Source organism: Morone saxatilis, unplaced genomic scaffold (genome assembly GCF_004916995.1).
Source record: "Morone saxatilis isolate NCDOM2014 unplaced genomic scaffold, NCSU_SB_2.0 Contig3, whole genome shotgun sequence".
Classification (NCBI taxonomy): domain Eukaryota; kingdom Metazoa; phylum Chordata; class Actinopteri; family Moronidae; genus Morone; species Morone saxatilis.
In genome coordinates this window covers 8,893,156-8,911,296 of record NW_023339873.1, presented here as the reverse complement: position 1 = coordinate 8,911,296, position 18,141 = coordinate 8,893,156, and the positions used below count along the sequence as shown (strand labels likewise).

The 18,141-nt window shown below is 42.2% G+C and overlaps 1 protein-coding gene across 1 annotated transcript; it reads left to right on the top strand.

The window, feature by feature from the left end:
* Positions 1–281: 281 nt before the first annotated feature.
* bmp4 (bone morphogenetic protein 4) lies at positions 282–5,525 on the top strand (the record flags this gene model as incomplete). The annotated part of the gene is given in 3 exon segments (XM_035674791.1): positions 282–404; positions 1,100–1,464; positions 3,915–5,525. Coding segments are annotated over 2 exon segments (1,212 nt in total). The 3' UTR covers positions 4,769–5,525.
* Positions 5,526–18,141: the final 12,616 nt, after the last annotated feature.

The window sequence follows — 18,141 nt, the reverse complement described above, 5'->3', positions numbered from 1 at the left end:
ATTAATGAGGTGTGTTTTCTGTCTTAGGTGAGTGTAAGGCATTGGGGATCTGCTGTCTGTGTTGTGGCACATACCTCCTTACATTCCAGTTACAGTAAATAGCTAGCTTAGCCCATGAGCCAAAATGATAAGCCTTAAAGAGACACTGGGTCTCTCTCTTACCCACACACACTGACACAGATATACACATGTACTACTCTTTAAGTAAATAACAAGAGCTTCAAGTGTTTGTAACTGCATTCAATTTATAATGTCCCTGTGTTTTCATCTGTATCTCCCAGGAACAGGGTCACTCCAACGTTCTCCTGCAGCCGCCCAACACCACCTAACATTTCCTGGAAGAACGTGTCCATTGACTGCTCCCAACAAACATGGACTGTTTTCCCATGCTTTATTTTCTGTCGGTAAGTAAGTGGACCATGCCATTTCAATTTGTGGCATGTGACACATGGCCGCATCTCGCATTTTTCCCTTTCCTCTCTGTCCACTGAATCACTGATTTATGTGGCATTCACCAGACTTGAACTGAAAGTCCCTATGTTGGGCAAGGCACTTGTGTGAGGAAGAGCTTTTTCTGTTAAATTTGTGGCACATAGTCATTGGTTTGCCCCGTGGCTTGTTAGAGGAGACTGTGAGGGACCATGGCTCCTTATCGAGTTAAGAATTTGCTCTGACCCCCGGGCTGCCTCTTTTATTTGTGTAATCATAGTGGAGGAGGGAGGAGACGAGTGGGAGGGAGGGGGTGAAGAGGAATGGCCCTCAGATTCCATTCAAGAAAGTTGGGTTCTTGAGCCAGCTGTTTACCTTTGGAGGATGTCGCCAAAGATAAACTGCAAGTGGTCTATCTGATTGGGGACTGTTTTGCTGTAAACAAGACAGACTAGACTATATAACCAATTACTGTCTGCCCTGAGTGGGAACAATTACAGAAGACGGTGTATTGGCTGTTAAGACATGTAGAAAAGTAAAAGACAAATATTTTATGTCAGTTAAAATAGAGACCTTTCTCTCCCTTCGTTGTCTTTTTTGTGTTTTCTTACCCCCGTGCTCAGCTCTTTCCTAATTTTTATCTCCCTGTGCCATCTTCTGCTCTCCTCAGAGACATCATGATTCCTGGTAATCGAATGCTGATGGTCATTTTAATATGCCAAGTCCTGCTGGGAGAGAGCAACCATGCTAGTCTGATACCTGAAGAAGGGAAAAAGAAAGTACCGGGCCTGCAGGGTCGTTCGACCACTCAGAGCCATGAACTGCTGCGGGACTTCGAGGCCACGCTGCTGCACATGTTCGGCCTCAAGAGGCGGCCGCGGCCCAGCCGCTCGGCCACGGTGCCTCGCTACCTGCTGGACCTCTACCGGCTACAGTCGGGAGAGGCTGAGGAGACTGGAGCGCATGACATCGCTTTTGAGTACCCAGAGAGGTCAGCCAGCCGGGCCAACACTGTGAGGGGCTTCCATCATGAAGGTAAGGGGGGAAAATTGAGGATGTTGTCATCGTATGTAGTAGGTGGAAATTAAAAAGCAAATGAAAATAAAATGAAAGGCGAAAATCATGTCATCAGTAAGAAGACAGATGATAAATGGATCATGTCAGCACAGAAACATTACAGCATACTCATGGCCATTGTTGCCAAGCATTCCAATAATTTTGGTAGTAATGTATTTCATTAGCATAGGCGAGGACTGCAAGTATTCAGGGTAAAAAAAAAAACATTTCCTACATCCCTTGAAACATGATTGTAAGGCAGTTCCACCCATCTCACCATAACCAAGGAATCTAAGGATGTGGTCACCAAACACTGTCTACAGAGGGGCAAAAAAATTCTGTTAGACAAACTCTCAAGAGCCTCATTTGACAAAACTCTGCATGTTTGGTTAGCAGCTGAAGGAAAAGCATACCTTCATATTACTGACTTACACTTCTCACCCCACCCAGCAGAACATGGCTTAAAAAAGCCCAGTCTTGGCCTGGAATTGGAGTGTGCTCCTCTCTCATGTCTCCAGTTTATATGGAGGGCTCTTTTAGAAGGACCTTCCTCAACGTGCAATTATCTTTAATGCTACTCTGCAGGCTTCTAAATAAAGCCCCTACTGCCAACAATGTGGGTGCTGAGAGCAGACGCTGTAGCTCTCTGAAGGGATGGAAAAACAGCCTCAGAAGCTAGTGTGATAGAAAGACTGGAACGTAAGAAGGGTTTCTGTTTATTGTGACTTGGGTCTGCTTAGTTTTAGCGACAAATGCAGAGGTTTCAATTAGGCTCGGAGAAACACCAGGGTGACAGAACTGGTAAATGTAAGTTGAGGTTGGAAATTTAAACTGAAACACGTCGGAGAAATGCTTGAAAACAATCCCTGGCAGAGTGGCAGAGATGACTTAGCGAGTGAGTAAAGTGATCTTGTAGCGTGGTGGACTGAGAAAACCGGGGAGCTTTAGGGCTACAGAACATGTCCGCCCTTAGGGGGAGGAGTGTGGAAGGAGGGATGAGTCAGCCTTAATGGGGCTCGTCAAACACACTGCGAGTGGTAGCACACGGCAACACGCACTTACACGGCAATGTACCAAGGCTGGTCAGGAAGAAAGAGCACCGCCACTCAAGGAGGAACTTCTGCCTGTGATGCAATGTGTGTGTGCATGTCTTGTGTGTGTGTGTGTGTGTGTGTGTGTGTGCGTGCATTTGGTGTGTGTGTGGTGTGTGCTGTGTCCTGTCTGTCTGTGTCTGTGTGTATGGGTTTCTACTGCTCTCTACAGGCATTTACCCTCCTTCTCCTTTGCTAAACTATGTTAATAATACGTTTTGAGGCCTTTCGAGTGGGAGTGCTCGCTTTCATGGAAGCACCATTGTGCAATAGTGTGATTTGGCTGACAGATCTGTCCAAAACACTGTGAGGTATTACAATCTGCAGCAGATGGACAGTCAGACATGTTTACAGGCTAGGTAAACCGTGTAACCATTCATCTTGAATTCAGCAAGAAAGATGTGTTTTTTATTGGCCGTGTGTAACAGGTGACATCTCCCCCTTTTTCATTAATTTTAAATGACTTTGTGAATTAAACTACAAAGCAGACATGAGAAGGTGTGTGTGTGTTCACATTTCAATTTTTGAATAAGCTTTAGTTGAGGATTTGAGCACATTGCATTCCCTTGCAAGAGCTCCTTTCCCATGGGCTTCAGATAAATGAGATTCTACTGTATTGTCTGACTCCTTAATGATTATTCATGATGAAAATGATAAACGTCTTAAGTGAACAAACTGCAGAGCTAATCAAAAACACAGCAGGTTTTAATAATGAGAACCACCTGGGTAAGATTAGGGCCTGGGTGTGAAATAACAGGGGTGGATTGAGCAGGAAAATAGTAGACACAACATTCCTTTCCCCAACAATGGTGATCTTGCCAGAAATCTGCAGACTGAGCGTGGAACAGGGAGCCTCCACTGTGTTTATACTGTAGCTGTGGTACGTTAATCACCACCCTCCTTGTAATGCATGTTTCAGCAAAGTGCTCGGAGAAAGGCAATGAGAGAAGGGCTGGATAATCCTTATAGATAGATAAGGAGGCATGGACGATGTATATTTATATTGCTGAATAAAAAGAGTCATTGAAAAGTGAGCATGTACATCATTTTGTGTCAATTAAGCCATGCTAGACTGACGAAGTGTGAGGTTAGCACAGCTCAGAGGTGTGTTTCTTAGTTTTATCTGCTGGTACTGAAATGTGGGTGGGCAAAGAACAGCACAGATTAGTAATTACAGTATCTTCATCTCTGAATATTTTTAAATTTATAAATTGTACATCTGAAACAAAGTTATGAGTTAACTTTTTACACGTTGCATTAGTTGACATTATTTATGAATATTAGAATCTACAAGAATCATGCATTTAATCCCACATTTCTCCTCTTGCCCATTTTCAGAGCACATGGAGAGGCTGCATGAGCGTGATGATGGAGAAACCATGCCCCTTCGCTTCCTGTTTAACCTCACCAGCATTCCAGGGGACGAGCTGCTCTCTTCCGCTGAACTGAGGCTCTACCGTCATCAGATTGATGAGGCCATTGCCGGCACCCTCTCAGATGAACAGGGGCTTCACCGAATAAACGTGTACGAAGTGCTGAAGCCTCCGCGGCAAGGGCAGCTAATCACGCAGCTCTTGGATACGCGGCTTGTGCACCACAACGCGTCACGCTGGGAGAGCTTTGATGTGAGCCCTGCCGTGCTGCGCTGGACTCGTGAGGGCCTCCCAAATTATGGGCTGGCTGTGGAGGTTCTGCACCTCAACCAGACGCCACGCCACCAAGGCCGACACGTCCGCATCAGCCGTTCACTACACCAGGAGCCTGGCGAGGACTGGGAGCAGCTGCGCCCCCTCCTGGTTACCTTTGGCCATGATGGGAAGGGTCACCCACTGACCCGCCGGACCAAGCGGAGCCCCAAACAGCGGGGCCGTAAACGCAACCGCAACTGCCGTCGCCACGCACTGTATGTGGACTTCAGCGATGTAGGCTGGAATGACTGGATAGTGGCGCCCCCTGGCTACCAGGCCTATTATTGCCACGGGGAATGCCCATTTCCTCTGGCGGATCATCTGAACTCAACCAACCATGCCATTGTTCAGACACTGGTGAACTCTGTGAACAACAACATTCCCAAGGCCTGCTGTGTGCCAACAGAGCTCAGCGCCATCTCCATGCTCTACCTAGACGAACACGACAAGGTGGTCCTAAAAAACTACCAAGAAATGGTAGTGGAGGGCTGCGGCTGCCGCTAACACACAGACTAACTCGAACTTGGACTTGGACTGGCGACTTGAAAAAAGCAACATGGACGCTAAAACAAATCAGAAGGTCTTTACTCCCAAAAATGTTCACTTGGACCCTTATTTATAACTTTTATGTTGAGGTGTATGTTTGTCTCACTTTTTTTTGTTTCTTTGACAATATGATCATATATTTTGACAAAATATATATATTTATATCTACATATTAAAAATAAATTGAGTCCTTATTTTAAACATAAAAAAGCTGTACAACTTTTCATAATGTACATTAGATTGTATAAGGTTTTTTATTGAGAAAATAGTAAAAACAATCTAAAAAGTAAAGTTTATTTACTGGTAATATTTATTGCTTTCATATGATATACATTTTGGAGAAAAAATAAAAACATGAATTGCTTCCAATAACACCTTCAAGCAGATCACAAGATGCACCATTTGTGTATTTGCATAAATTAGAGCACTGCGTGAATTTGTCACAACACTGATTTTTTTTAAGGAATCAGTTGAAATAATCAGAAATGTACATTGACTTGAATTAACCTCTTTCCATTAATATTAAGCTGATGATTTTAATAAGCCCCTCAGAACAAAATCATGTAATTATCTACTTAAGGGGGTTGTAAAAATAAAAGTTGACAGTAATTATCGATTACTGCTTAAACATGAATTTGGATTCAAATTCTAAGCCTGATGCTTCTCCTAATTTGAAATGTGTTCAAATCACTTTTTAGCTAAAAGAAAGATAAAGCAGAGAAATCTTTCTGATGCTCTGTCTTTCCCAAATAAAAATTTTTGGTTCATTATCCAGTATCTCAACAGCTTTGAATGATTCACACTTCATCAAAGAAAGACAAATAGTGAAAATTATCATCCTGCGGTTCTACTTTTTCTCAATTTTCACTGACAGAAGCTGTTACAGAAATGGTATGCCATTTCAAAGCCAGCAGGCCTTTGGGTTTGGGCCTTATTGTTCTCAAATTTCACTTTTATGTCAATTAGGCTAACATGTGGTGGTTGGACACTCGCTAATCCAATTGCAGTTGGGGCGGGTTGTTGAGCCTGACTGTGGAAGAGTGATTCTATTGTTCTTGACGTCCCCACATTGGGGGCATGATTGTGGCCAATGCGTCCTGCCCTGATACAAGGCGGCTGAGTCCTCAGAAGAATCAAAGGTTAGACGCTCTGTCTCCTGCCTTTGTCTTCAGCGGCTCATGCCGGCAGAGCAAAGACGCCTGTCTCCAACCTGTGCCCCATCACACAATAGGCTTCTACATCACTTATTTACAAGCTGACGGCTGGCCCAAATTATATGATAATGTTTAGAGAGAGCGACTCCTTTGAACTGCTGGGGGACGTTGACTGTGCTTTGTTTCGTAGAGTGCCACGTATATCATCATGTCTGATGTACAGGGTGCAAACAAATAATTATAAAGTTGACAGTATAATCAGGATTTTATGGATTTTTTTAAACACTTTAATGAGCAGTTTTTACATGTAAGAACTACAAATTTAGGTCCACGCTTAACTGGTGTCAGTCTCAGGACATTTTTTAACTTGAAACATTTCTTGAATGGTATGTTGTGACAAATGAAATAGTTACAATATTAGGTGGTTTATTTTAATGACAAGTCAGGGGCTGAAGCATGTGCAGGCCCTCAGGCCCTCTAATGGCCACTGGGCTTCTCTTTGATGCCTGCATATCAGCGTCAAAAAACCAGCGAGACTGCTAAAGGAAGAGGAGACGAAGAAGAATTTCATTTTGAAGTGGCTGAAGGCAGAGGAGAAGGGGTTGAGGGTGGGAGGTGCATGTATGTGTGTGTTCGAGAAGAAAGGGCGGGTGTGTTTTTTCAGCAGCTTGACAGTGCAATTACAACTTTTCAACTGATCTGCCCCTGAAGTTGAGATAACATCAGCCAGTTATGGTAATTGTCTTGCCTGTTCATTATCCCACTACTTGACACAAAGAGAGGATGCGTGTTTATTAAAAGACCCAGAGAGGGACGTTTATATAAGCTCAGCACACCCAGTGAGCTTGCCATTTAGCCAGCCAGTGGAGCCTTTAAAGTTGGTGTTTAGCAGCATCATGCCCGAAGTCCCAAATGCTTCACTGACGGTCATCAGCCACGTGATTCTTAAAAGCTTCAGGAAATAGATAGATAAATGTGAGTGTGTGAGAGTGAGTGTGTGTGAAGGGACGTAGAGAGGTGGGGGGGGTTGGGGTCAATTACAGAATGAGTGCTTAAAAACAGATTGAGGGCTTTGTCATTCCTATGTGACGTGCCACTAAGTCTCCTGTAAGTGCTCGTTCTCACGCAATTACAGGTGAGTCATTATGCAGCAGGTCTATTGACACTGCTCGACTAATTGACTGGGCGAAGTCTTCAAAAAGCTTTTTATTTGGACGTTCCACCGTAAAAGCCGAGTGTTTATAGACAGTAAACCTCCCTGCAGGAACAAAGGAAGATGATCCTCACTTGCATTGCCCTTTTTGAGTGGGTGCACTCCATACCTCTATCGCTGAAATTTTCCTTTCTTTTCCCTCAGTTACCAGATGTTAGAGATCTGAATGTGTGTATGTGTCCATAAATCAGGCTTTCAGGTAAGTCAGGTGACACAAAAACACATTAAAAACAGCTTTAACTATGAAAATTAGATTTTTGTGTGTCAGTAAAGTTAAAACGATAGTTTGGTTTTTGACATAAGGTGACTGTAAATCCTGCGTTCAGAGTTAGAGCCCGCATATCACTGGTGGTGTGATATACAACTGGGAAAAAAGTTCCAACTTTCTGGGAGACCTGAGAGAAGAATTAAACAGCAGAAAGACCCATTGCTCATTGTGTTTTAGCTTTAAATCTTTCATATGTTGTGGTTTTCTGAGCTGTGGCTCACTTTTGTATGATGCCTTTCAGACTGGCTGGGAAATGGTGAGCAAGTCTTACCACCGCATGTAAAAAAAAAAAAAAAAAACCCCACAGTATTCCTTTAATGTTTTATTCAGTTACATTAACTAGTTCTAGATACATCTCTCTTTCTTTAGATCTTGTCTTTTGCACTTACATTTACAATGGCAGCAACAAAGGTGCTTTATTACTCTTCACAAGTTGGCAGTTTCGTACTTTGAGTGAGGCCATGTCCACCAGGGCTGTAATGGACTATTGTTTTCATTATCAATTAATCTCACCAAAAGTTTTTCAATATATAACTTCATGTATGAAACACTCAGAGATATACAACTTACAATTATATAAAATGGAAACAAATCCTCACAATAGAGAAGTTGGATAGAACAAATAAGCACATTAATGTCCACTAATGCAGACAGTCTCTTTTTCTTTTTTCGCCTTCATAATGGAGCTGGAAAACTCACAATGTGACTAAATTGGAAAACAGCTTTCTGATGTTGTAGTGGGGACTGGGAAAGTCTACAACATTTTTAAAAAGTCACCTTTCTTTCACCTCAAACTCTTTTTGTGATCTATTATCATCAACCCACACATCACTGACATCTTGTTGTTTATCCTATCAGATGGCTTAATGAGCATGAAAGTGATATCTTGAGTCTGAATGCAGTATCTGAGCCTAAACTGCTTAACATTTACAACCCACCATTAAATCATTATTTTCTACATGTGCCGATGTCTCACAACAAAAACCAAAGGATATCTAAAAGACCGAGAGGGGAGAAGACAGAACAGAGCTTTAATCTGCAAGAAAGCGAGGAGTATCCTGAAATATGCATTATTCTATCCATTCACTGCAGATAATGGTGGTAACACACCATTCTGTTGGTTGCCAAAGTTTTGAGATACCCACAGAAGAAGTTCCAAAGAAAACTGTCCAGAACGAGGTCTTGGGATTATTCTGAGTAACTGGGGCATTGTTTCTGCTGCTCTGGAATTTTTTTAATATTTTTTAAAAACCACAAAGGATATTCTGCTCACCTCCATCATATTAGAGTGACAGCAGATGTTTTGAACAGCAGTGGAAATCTCAAACCTCTGCAAATAAAACCAACCAACTATCTGCAGGATTACCACAAGAGGTGAACATATTTTTTTTGCGGTTTGGGTGAACTAACTCTTTAAGACAAACAAAACAGCAGTTATACTCTACAAGAAGAAATGTTTATGGACCATGTATTGAGGTCTGGTCATACTCTGGAAATGGAAAGAGTTAGTTGATGCTCTCTTGTTCTCTCTCTGTAGAGAATCAGGAGGGGCTATTGTGATGATAGCTCATGTCAGTGCTGCTCGAGGTCACGGCCTCTTGTTTCACTCTCCCACTCATACTTCCACACACATGCACACACACACGCAAACTGTCATATACCCTTTTTCAGGGTATATTATTTTTACACAAAGACACGCACGCACAGATCTGAAACCTTAGACCCTTCCCACTGTCCATCTGTAGGGGTTATCTGTGTGACACCTCCTCTCACCCCTGTCTGTGACTCATCTCCACTCATCACGCACACCTCGACTCCAGCACATGGCAGCCGGGACGCTCTACGGTGCATTTAAGGGGATGAGGCTGTCATCGATGGAATACTTTGACCTTGGGGTCACAGGCATACACACAGACACATGGTGCGTACAGTGCAAGTAGTAATGGGTAATAGTAGAAGGGCATTTTACTCGTCTGGGTTCAGACACAGTTGATGTGTATTGCTTTAGAGCCGAAACCATTAGTTGACTTGGAATGCAATCTGATTGAATTCTCACTCAAACATGACAAACTGTACCACTTAGAAAGCTACATGATTCTATAGGTCTAAACCAAAATCACTCTTTCAATGCAGCAACTGATGCTTATTTCCTAAGTTTTGCAACCGTAATGTGAAAAAAGCAGAACTGCAAACTAAGAAAATTGGTGAGAAAAACTTACATTTTCACCATGTTTGTGCTTCTGTGATTTATTCCTTAGATTAATTCTAACTTTGTGATAGTACACTTTGATGATAGAAGAAGAGACCATGAAAATGACTGTAATCAAAATGGCTCATGAACAGAAACAATTTAAGAGAAACACTTTAAAAGTGGTTTACGTTTTGGGGCTTCTGCACAAAAAAGCTGTGCTTGTAATTATTTGTCATTTATCAAATAAAAATTAAACTTAACTACTGCCATCTGAACTGAATATCTTTTGTTTTTGGGCTGTAAATCGGACAGAACTGGAGATTATACAACGTCAGACATGTCTGAAGATGTTGTAATTGAGATTTTCCCCTATTTTCTGATGCTAAATGATAAATGTATTAACTGAAAAAAACATTACCAGATTATTTGAAAATTAAAATAATATTTAGCTGCAGCCTTACATTGCCTCTTCAGGAAACTGTGGTTACAGTAAAACAAAGAAAACACTGTTGTTGCTATCCAAAAGATGTAAACTAAAGACACTGTGTTTTTGATTGACAGTTGTTAGGGTTTTGGTCATTCTCACCCTCCCTGAGCTTTCCTTAACTGTACAAGTTGTGTGTGTGGTGTGTGTGGGGTTTGTGTGTGTGCTTTGCTTCTCATGCACACTTAGTAACGTTTGCCACGAGTTACAAACCTGCAGTTGCCGCCCCATTCAGGCTGTTAGCACCCATGGTGTCTGTCAGTGGTGTTAGAAGAAAAACAATGAAGGCCTCTCAAAGAAAGCTTAATAACAGTAATTGCTGCCTGAGTGATTAGAAAGAGTATCAGATATTTCCATCTTGACAACTGTTCCCAAACAAAGTACACAGGAACAGGGGGTTGGGGGCCATGGAGGGTATGTGTGTGTGTGTGTGTGTTGTGTTCAGCTGGGGGGGGGGTTACACACTGACTGTGTGATTAAACCCCCTCGACACTCGTTTCTCTCACCAAGCCTCCCCGACTGGGAAGGGATCGCAGTGGAAATTTCCACTTGTCGAAGAAACAACCTGCGGGTTTAAAATTTGGTGTCAAGTGCCAGTGTCGCTGTGTGGACGGAATGCTTCTTTTGTGGGCGAGTCTCTGGTGTAATTTCGGGCAGGGCAGGGTGTCCCTGCAGTAGGCCTTTCTTCCTCGGGCCTTGTGCAGTTTCATTAGATACGGCTAATGAAAAGATGGCTGCTGGACAGCCCGGCCCCCCGACGCTCCTCTGGCCTGTATTTAGAGCCCCCGCCTCGCATCTCCCACTGAACAGGTGTGCTGGCTGGCCCTCCAGCACTACACCAACCTACTGAAAACACTTTTCATCCTCATCTTTTCTTTAACAGGCTACGGAGTGTTATTTTCACAAGGTCATTTTACAACATTATTTTCATTTGAGGCAACTTGTTTACTTCCATTACAGGTCTTTTTCTTTTTATAACGTTGGTTTTTACCATCTAAACACAAAAGCAGGTGCCTCCTTCTGTTTCCTGTTAGCATAAAGACACTTACTCACTCCATACCGAGACATATGAACAAGAATCTGAAATAAAATATGATTTATAAGTGTATTTATGGTATAGCTTCTTGTTGATAGCTTTTCATAGTCTAGACCATATGTTACTCCGTGTTAACAGAAAATATGATACATATGGGACATTTGATCTGGTGTAATGCTGTACTTTGTGTTATATATACATTTTTATAGTATTTTTTGTTTTCTTCTTTCTTTGTGTAGCTGGATTTTTTTTTGGTATATTTTCGATCTATCATTGTCTTTGTGCTACCACTCTGAATGACCTTTCATTGTATACTACTCGAATTGTTAATCATTTTGAGATGTTTATCAGTCTGGGGTGGTTGGATGGTTAACCACATCAGCCTTTTGGTATAAATATGGGTGCGGTAACGACGTCTAAACCTGATGAAAATCCAACTGGGATCAAAACATTATCTATTTAAGTAGATTTGTGGTTTTGGAGTCAGTGTGCAGACACTACTCTATTCAGTAAAAGTTTGAGCAATTTTCCACGAGGCAGGGTTAACACACACAATCTACTCAAATATATAAATTTGAGAATACATTTGAAATATATGGATGTATCCTTTTCATAAGTTCTTCTTCCATATGAATATTTATTGCCCTGCAAACAGTTTGTTTTCATGCCTCTAGTAAAAACAAGTGGCAACATAAAGTGTCACATATTCCTCTCACATCCTTCTCTTTATTTACACATATGGCAGGAAATTAAAGACAGTGAGTAAAGCGAGTATCCCTCATTTAACAATCTCCACCACTCTGAAGCCTCTGGCAAACTGAAACGTTGTAAAAAGCCTCCTGTAATTAGACAAAGCTGTTTATGCGCAACTGCTTCATCTCATCCCCCTATTCGCTTCCCTATGAGACACTAATTTGCCTTTCAGCGTGATAATAGTTGATATACAGTATGGTGTCATCTGGTGACAGCTCATTGTTTTGCTCTGGTTAGTTACAGAAGCCTATTTCGGCTACTTGCAGCTTCTCCCTTTTCAGGTACATAAATATCTGAGAAGACAACTGGTGTTTGGCTGGAGCGCGGCCGAAGTTAGATCTCAGTGTTTATTTGCTAACAGACTCCCTCTGTGTTCATACGCTGACCCTTTGTGTGGCTCTCTGAGAGGCAGGTGGATTGTGCCTCTGGCTTGTGAGCTACAGTTTGAAAGCAACAACGTGAAACCGGAGCTGTAACACGACCCTGAGGCAATTAGGCCCACAATGAGGACGTTTTTTTCGCATTCACTCCTTTTGTGTTGCTAAATACTATTTAAGAGCAAATAAAATGAGGAACCTTGGGTGCTTTGGCAAAGAGGCTGAGGAAAATGTATAACCAGGTAGCAAATCAGCAACAGATTACGTTTTTTTTAACCTGACGATGGCTGCTTGTTGTACATAAGTTGAGAGAGTTGCTCCAAAGCATGTCATTCTTTTGAAGTTACTCCAACTTGTCGTCCGGCGTTTTTTTTAAGCGTGTGTATAAGCAGGGAGGAGATTTGGGTGGGGTGAACAGGACAGGAGGATGCAAGACTAATGGAGTCTGTTTTGGGGAAGTTTTAGCTCTGCATACCGTTTCCCATGCGAACAGACAAACTGTGGAAGCTGGAAAGGTGCAAGGAAGACTGGAAGAGAGAGACCCCACAGCTCCTTCCCTCCTCCTTTTCACCCTCCTCCCTTCCGTTGCTATATACCCTTCTCTGAATGGAGTGTGTCTACCGGATCTGCCCAGGATGAAATGTCATATCTTAGACTGATCCTTATCTCTTAATCGCTTCCTTTGTCTCCCATGATTCCCCAGACCCTCCCTGACTTCCCTCCTCGGACAGGGCCCTTTGATGTGTCAGCCACGGTTAGGGACGCTGGGGGTGGGATATTTGTGGTGTGTGCATGCATGTGTGTGTGTTTTAAAGTGGCGGTCTGGTTCTGCTCTGAGCTAACAAGAGCCCCAGAGGTTATCAAGATTCGATGGTGGAGGAGACCACTGGAAAGGGTTTGGGCTTTTGCGGCTTTTTGCAAAGAAATGGTGTGTATTGTTGCATGCCTACATGTGTATGCTCCTGTGCATGTGCTGGCTGTTTGCATGGGTCACAGACAGTCAAATGTGAAACAAATGTTGGAAATATCAAAGAAAAGGTGTACAATAAATAAAAAACATGAGCACAAAGCAAATTCTAAAACGGCTCTGGCTATTACAGAATAATCTGTAATAATCTGATAAATTTGAGAAGTTTCTATCACAGTTTATCTACATCCTTCACGAATTCCTGTTTTTTGGCCTTTGGCTAAATAGAAGAAATAGCTATTGTACAGAATGCGTCAAAAAGTCTCCAGATAAGCTCATTTCAACATTGTAAGGCCCCTGAAAACCCATTCAGACAGATCATTGTTATTCTTTGCCATTGTTAGCCTTAGCGTTGAGCTAATGCCACTGCTGTAATGTCAGATGTGTTGGACTCATTAACTTCCAAATAGTGCCCCACTGTATATTTGATTTCACCGGGCAAGCAGGAATTTTAGACTTAAGAGATAAAAAGACAAAACAATGTTCAGTTCTCCAAAGTGAAAACTGTCGCTGATCTAACAGATACAGCAGGTTTAATATTTGTGTCCTCCCTACCTCCAGTTGGCCCTGTTTCCATATTTATGTGCAGGTTTAAATAATTAAACAAAAGGAAAGCTAGAGTGGCCTGTGGTCTAATCTAACACACAGCAGATATAATATTTTTTACCTCCCTACCTCCAGTTGACCCAGTATTAACTTCTGTAATTAACTTCTGCAGGTTCAAAAAGTCCACAAAAACAGTGACCTGTAGCAGTTTAGCTTAGTGTTCAAATTTTTACTAGGCACCATTCACTAAAATATCATTGAAAGTGGAGATTTAACTTGAACCATCAATGAAGCTGAAATTATAATACATTTCTATTCAAGACATTGAATTATTGGGTTGTGCAAGTATTAGGCACATGACATTGGTTCAAACCACAGTAAAATACTACAATACAATAATAAAGGCCTAAAAAACTGGCGAAAGGAGGTGAAGAGAGAGGTCAGAAGGGCATCAGTTAAATTCTTTCAAATTACATAGCACAGTTAGTTACAACTTACATGTGAGTTCAGTCCTTTCAACTTCCAACTGTGTTGGTCAGTATAATGTAATCAGGTATGTGTACCAAGATTATATGTAAATACAAGAGGTGTGGAATGAAATGGAAAAACTAGGCTGAGGAAGTACAGCCAGACCTTTTGGGTTTCATTTGGGGTAACTGGAGGATGGCTGCTTCAGGATTGTCAAAAATGTGCTGCTTCTGCTTTCCCAGATCTCCAATGAAAAGGTGTGTGTGTGTGCTATTTGTGTGTGTGAGAGCAAGAGAGCAAAAGAGACGGACCGTGAGAAAAAGAAAAAGACAGACAGAGATAGCTTGTTTGAAAAGGATCGTATCTTCCAACGCATCTTCGAGCAGATAAATGCAGTCACATCTTTAAACATGTGACTGTATATGAGTGGAAAGTTTACATGTGTATCATATCACAGCTCATTGTTGTTTGTTTGACTCATTTTGCCGATCCAACAACCGGAGGCTCATTCTTTGGTCCCTAAAGGAATCTCGGGCTGGAGCCAGGGGTGATGGGGGCACATTGTCTGCACCCTCTGGTGGCAGGATGCAACAGCACAACCTGTCCTTTTGTGTGTATGTGTGTATGTGTGTATCTGTGTGCGCACAGACAGTGTTTGTGTGTCAATGTGTTGATCTGGAGTCAGTAAAAGAACGTGCTTCCTCAGGTGAGAGCACAATACTGTATGTTTGTGTGGGGAGGCCACCCAGCATCAGCTGCATATCCTGACAAAGATAGGAGACCTGGCTTACAATTAGAGGTTTTTGCTTTAGCCAAAAGCAACATTGTTCATTTCAGTGAAAGAGTGGGGCTCTCACTGGGTCCTGAGCCACCTGGAGATGAAGGAGGTGGAGGCGAGTGGGAAGTAGAGAGAAGAATAACAGCATTAGTGTCAGAAAGAAAATGTCACCATGAAAACAGATTCATCAATGTAATGGTAAGGCTATTATTATCGTATCGTATGCAGCATGCCGTTTTCAAACATAGGGTGGATTTTCATATAACGGGGCAGCATTGTTCCAGCCACTGGTGGCTATCTGTGTGTATTTGCACATCCAAGCTAGTGTAGAGAGAAAATAAGCCAGCACTTTCCCCCAGATTTAGGCCTAAGCTTGAATAAACTCTGACACTCCCTCCTTTGCGAGTGATTGTCAAGAGGCTGTTTGTTGCTCTTGGCATGAACATACACAACTGTATACATTTAGCTGTGGACACTGGGGCATTCAAGAGTGAGATCATTAACATATGGGCCGAGCAGTTAAGGCCCGCAGCCACCAGCCCTGGGGGACAGCCTGGCTGTGTAAGTGAATACTGATCATATACTTCAGATATTATTACCTCTCCTTGTGTGGAAAAAGCTTGTCCACAAAGTACTTAAACCAGAAACTGAGCAGGTGGTAGACAAGCAAACAAATCAGGCAACATGCATTTGTATTATCAGGAATTGTTCCTGAGAAAATAAAAAGATTTCAGGCTCTATACCAAGAATCTGAACTTTTGATTGTTGCTTGAATAATTGGATTTCAGGGCTCGGATTTCTGCTGATATGCTAGACGTTTGTCTGTGTGTATCTGTCTTGGAGAATTTTATGTATGTAATATTATGAAACTGTAGTGTTCTCAAAATGACCCTTTTTTCCCTTTTTTTACTACAAAACTAACCCAAAGACCCAACCCAAAAGAAAGGAGGAAAAACTGTGAAAACCTACAATTAAACATTTTAGTTGGTAATAAAAAAGGAGAGGAAGAGTCACACCAAACAAACAGACTTGTTGCCTTGGTAATGGACAAAGCCCCCGCTGAGGTGGTGCATATGGGCCCTCCAGACTGTCGGAAGGAGATATCTGAGCTATATCTAAAACTACTAGACGACCACAAGAGGTATAAGTTGGAATAGTTGACAGGCATGAGTTGAGGAAAATATATATATTTTTTTGTTTTGGTTGTAGTGTCCTGCAAGAATCTGAGGAAAAGGTAGAGAAGAATAGGTTCCTAATGAAGACCAGGCTATCCCGGAGGATGGTCTGCTCTATTGGATACAGCGAGGGGGTTTCCAAAACACTCACATTCATTTGTCCTTTACATTCGGGATACATGCTGCAGTGTGTCGTGGGTTCACTTGAGCTCTTTCTCTATGAGAACTTAGACTTTCTGGTGCTTGTTGCCACATACCTGCCATCCAAGATATTTCAAAGATATATGAGAGGAAGTGGAGCAGAACCATGGAGGTTCTGGCTGTGGTATGATGAATTTACTTTAAAAGAGCCAGGCAGAAAACATGGTGACATTTTTGGTGCTGGATGGGACAGACACATGACTAAAACACTGTTTGGCTGGTCAACACGTGGTGTGTGTGTGTGCGCGCCTGTGTTTCTGTGTGTGTTTGTGTGAGGCTCGCGGCCACAGCCGTGCCCGGAAAGACTTGGAGCACAACCAGTCATTAGGAAGTCAGGCCGTCTGGAGTGCATTATGGGCTGGGTACTGTAACTCTTACAAGCACAGGCTGCTATCAAATCAGGGATGAGGGGAAGAAGGAGGGAATGAGAGACTTAGAGAGAAAGAAGGAAAAAAATGCTCATACCTGTGTCGGATAATAGATGCAAATAACTTTAGTGGCTTCCTTTAACTTATTTGTTTGTCACGAGGGACAAAAGTACAGATTTTACTGGAAAGTATTTGAATGTGTGGTAAAATTGTCCTGCTACAGGTACTCAAAGCAGGATAAAACACATTTTATGAGTTAACTCCTTATTTGGCTCAGGTCTGGTTAAAATGCAGGTGACAGCTTGGAAAAAGAGGAAAAGAATGGGGTGGATGAGGAGTTAATGGGAGAGGCAAGGAAAAAGTGAGGAGATCTTAAGAGCAGAATGGCCAACATAAGATTTTTAAAATGTTTCAGCCATCCAAAAGAAGGGAGGAATCACTAGATGGATGGATAGAGAGACAGACAGATGTGTGGAAGATACAATGTTGCTTGCACATAAAGACAGTGCCTAGGCTGAATCAGTGCTGCGATGATAGTCACAGCTGAAGTTTTGACTGCAGCTCTCAACAATTTGACATGTTTTGGTGTTTCACATCAAATAGCTGCTTACATTTATTTATGTTTAGGTGTCATCGAATGGACATGATTCACTCCAGACCATACAAAGAGTCCAACTGAAAGGAAAAGTAAGGGGAAGATGCATGCTGTAACATACAGGCAAAAGACAGTTGGATGAATATAGTTGCAGGAATATAGTTCTCAGAGACGGACAGATTATATGACATCAACAAAAGTAAATATTGCGGGTTGTGTTGAATGATACCTGGTGAGTACCTCGAAATGAGTTCTATTACAATGTCTTGTCCTAACTCGTCTCTGTGGCTTGGCTAATAAAATGTTGTGCAAATAACAGCACTCAACAAGACGATCAGTAAAGATCTGCATCGGGCCGGTCTGCAGTACATGTTGGCAGTGCAGTTTTTCTTTCACAGGGATTGTGGGCAGACACGTTGTAATGTGTGATCACAGAGTAGGCTGGATGGTCTTTTGTTAGTCTGCCACAGCTTGCTACACTTGCACCAAATAGCTGTCTTAGCATTCATAGCTTTATGACAATAAAACATTATATACAGGAGATTGGGCCTCAACACAATCATTAGTGAAAAGCTTTTTGCTGAAATGTAATGATAAAACTTCAAACCGTGGGCTGATGGGTGGGCTTGGTGCAGTGGCAGACTCAGGCTGTCTGAAGGGCAGGGAAGAAAAACACAAAAAAGGGCACCAACTGCATGCAGTGGGGCACCAGGGTGCATAAAACTGTGATGCCTTTATGGTAAAACAGTTCTGAACC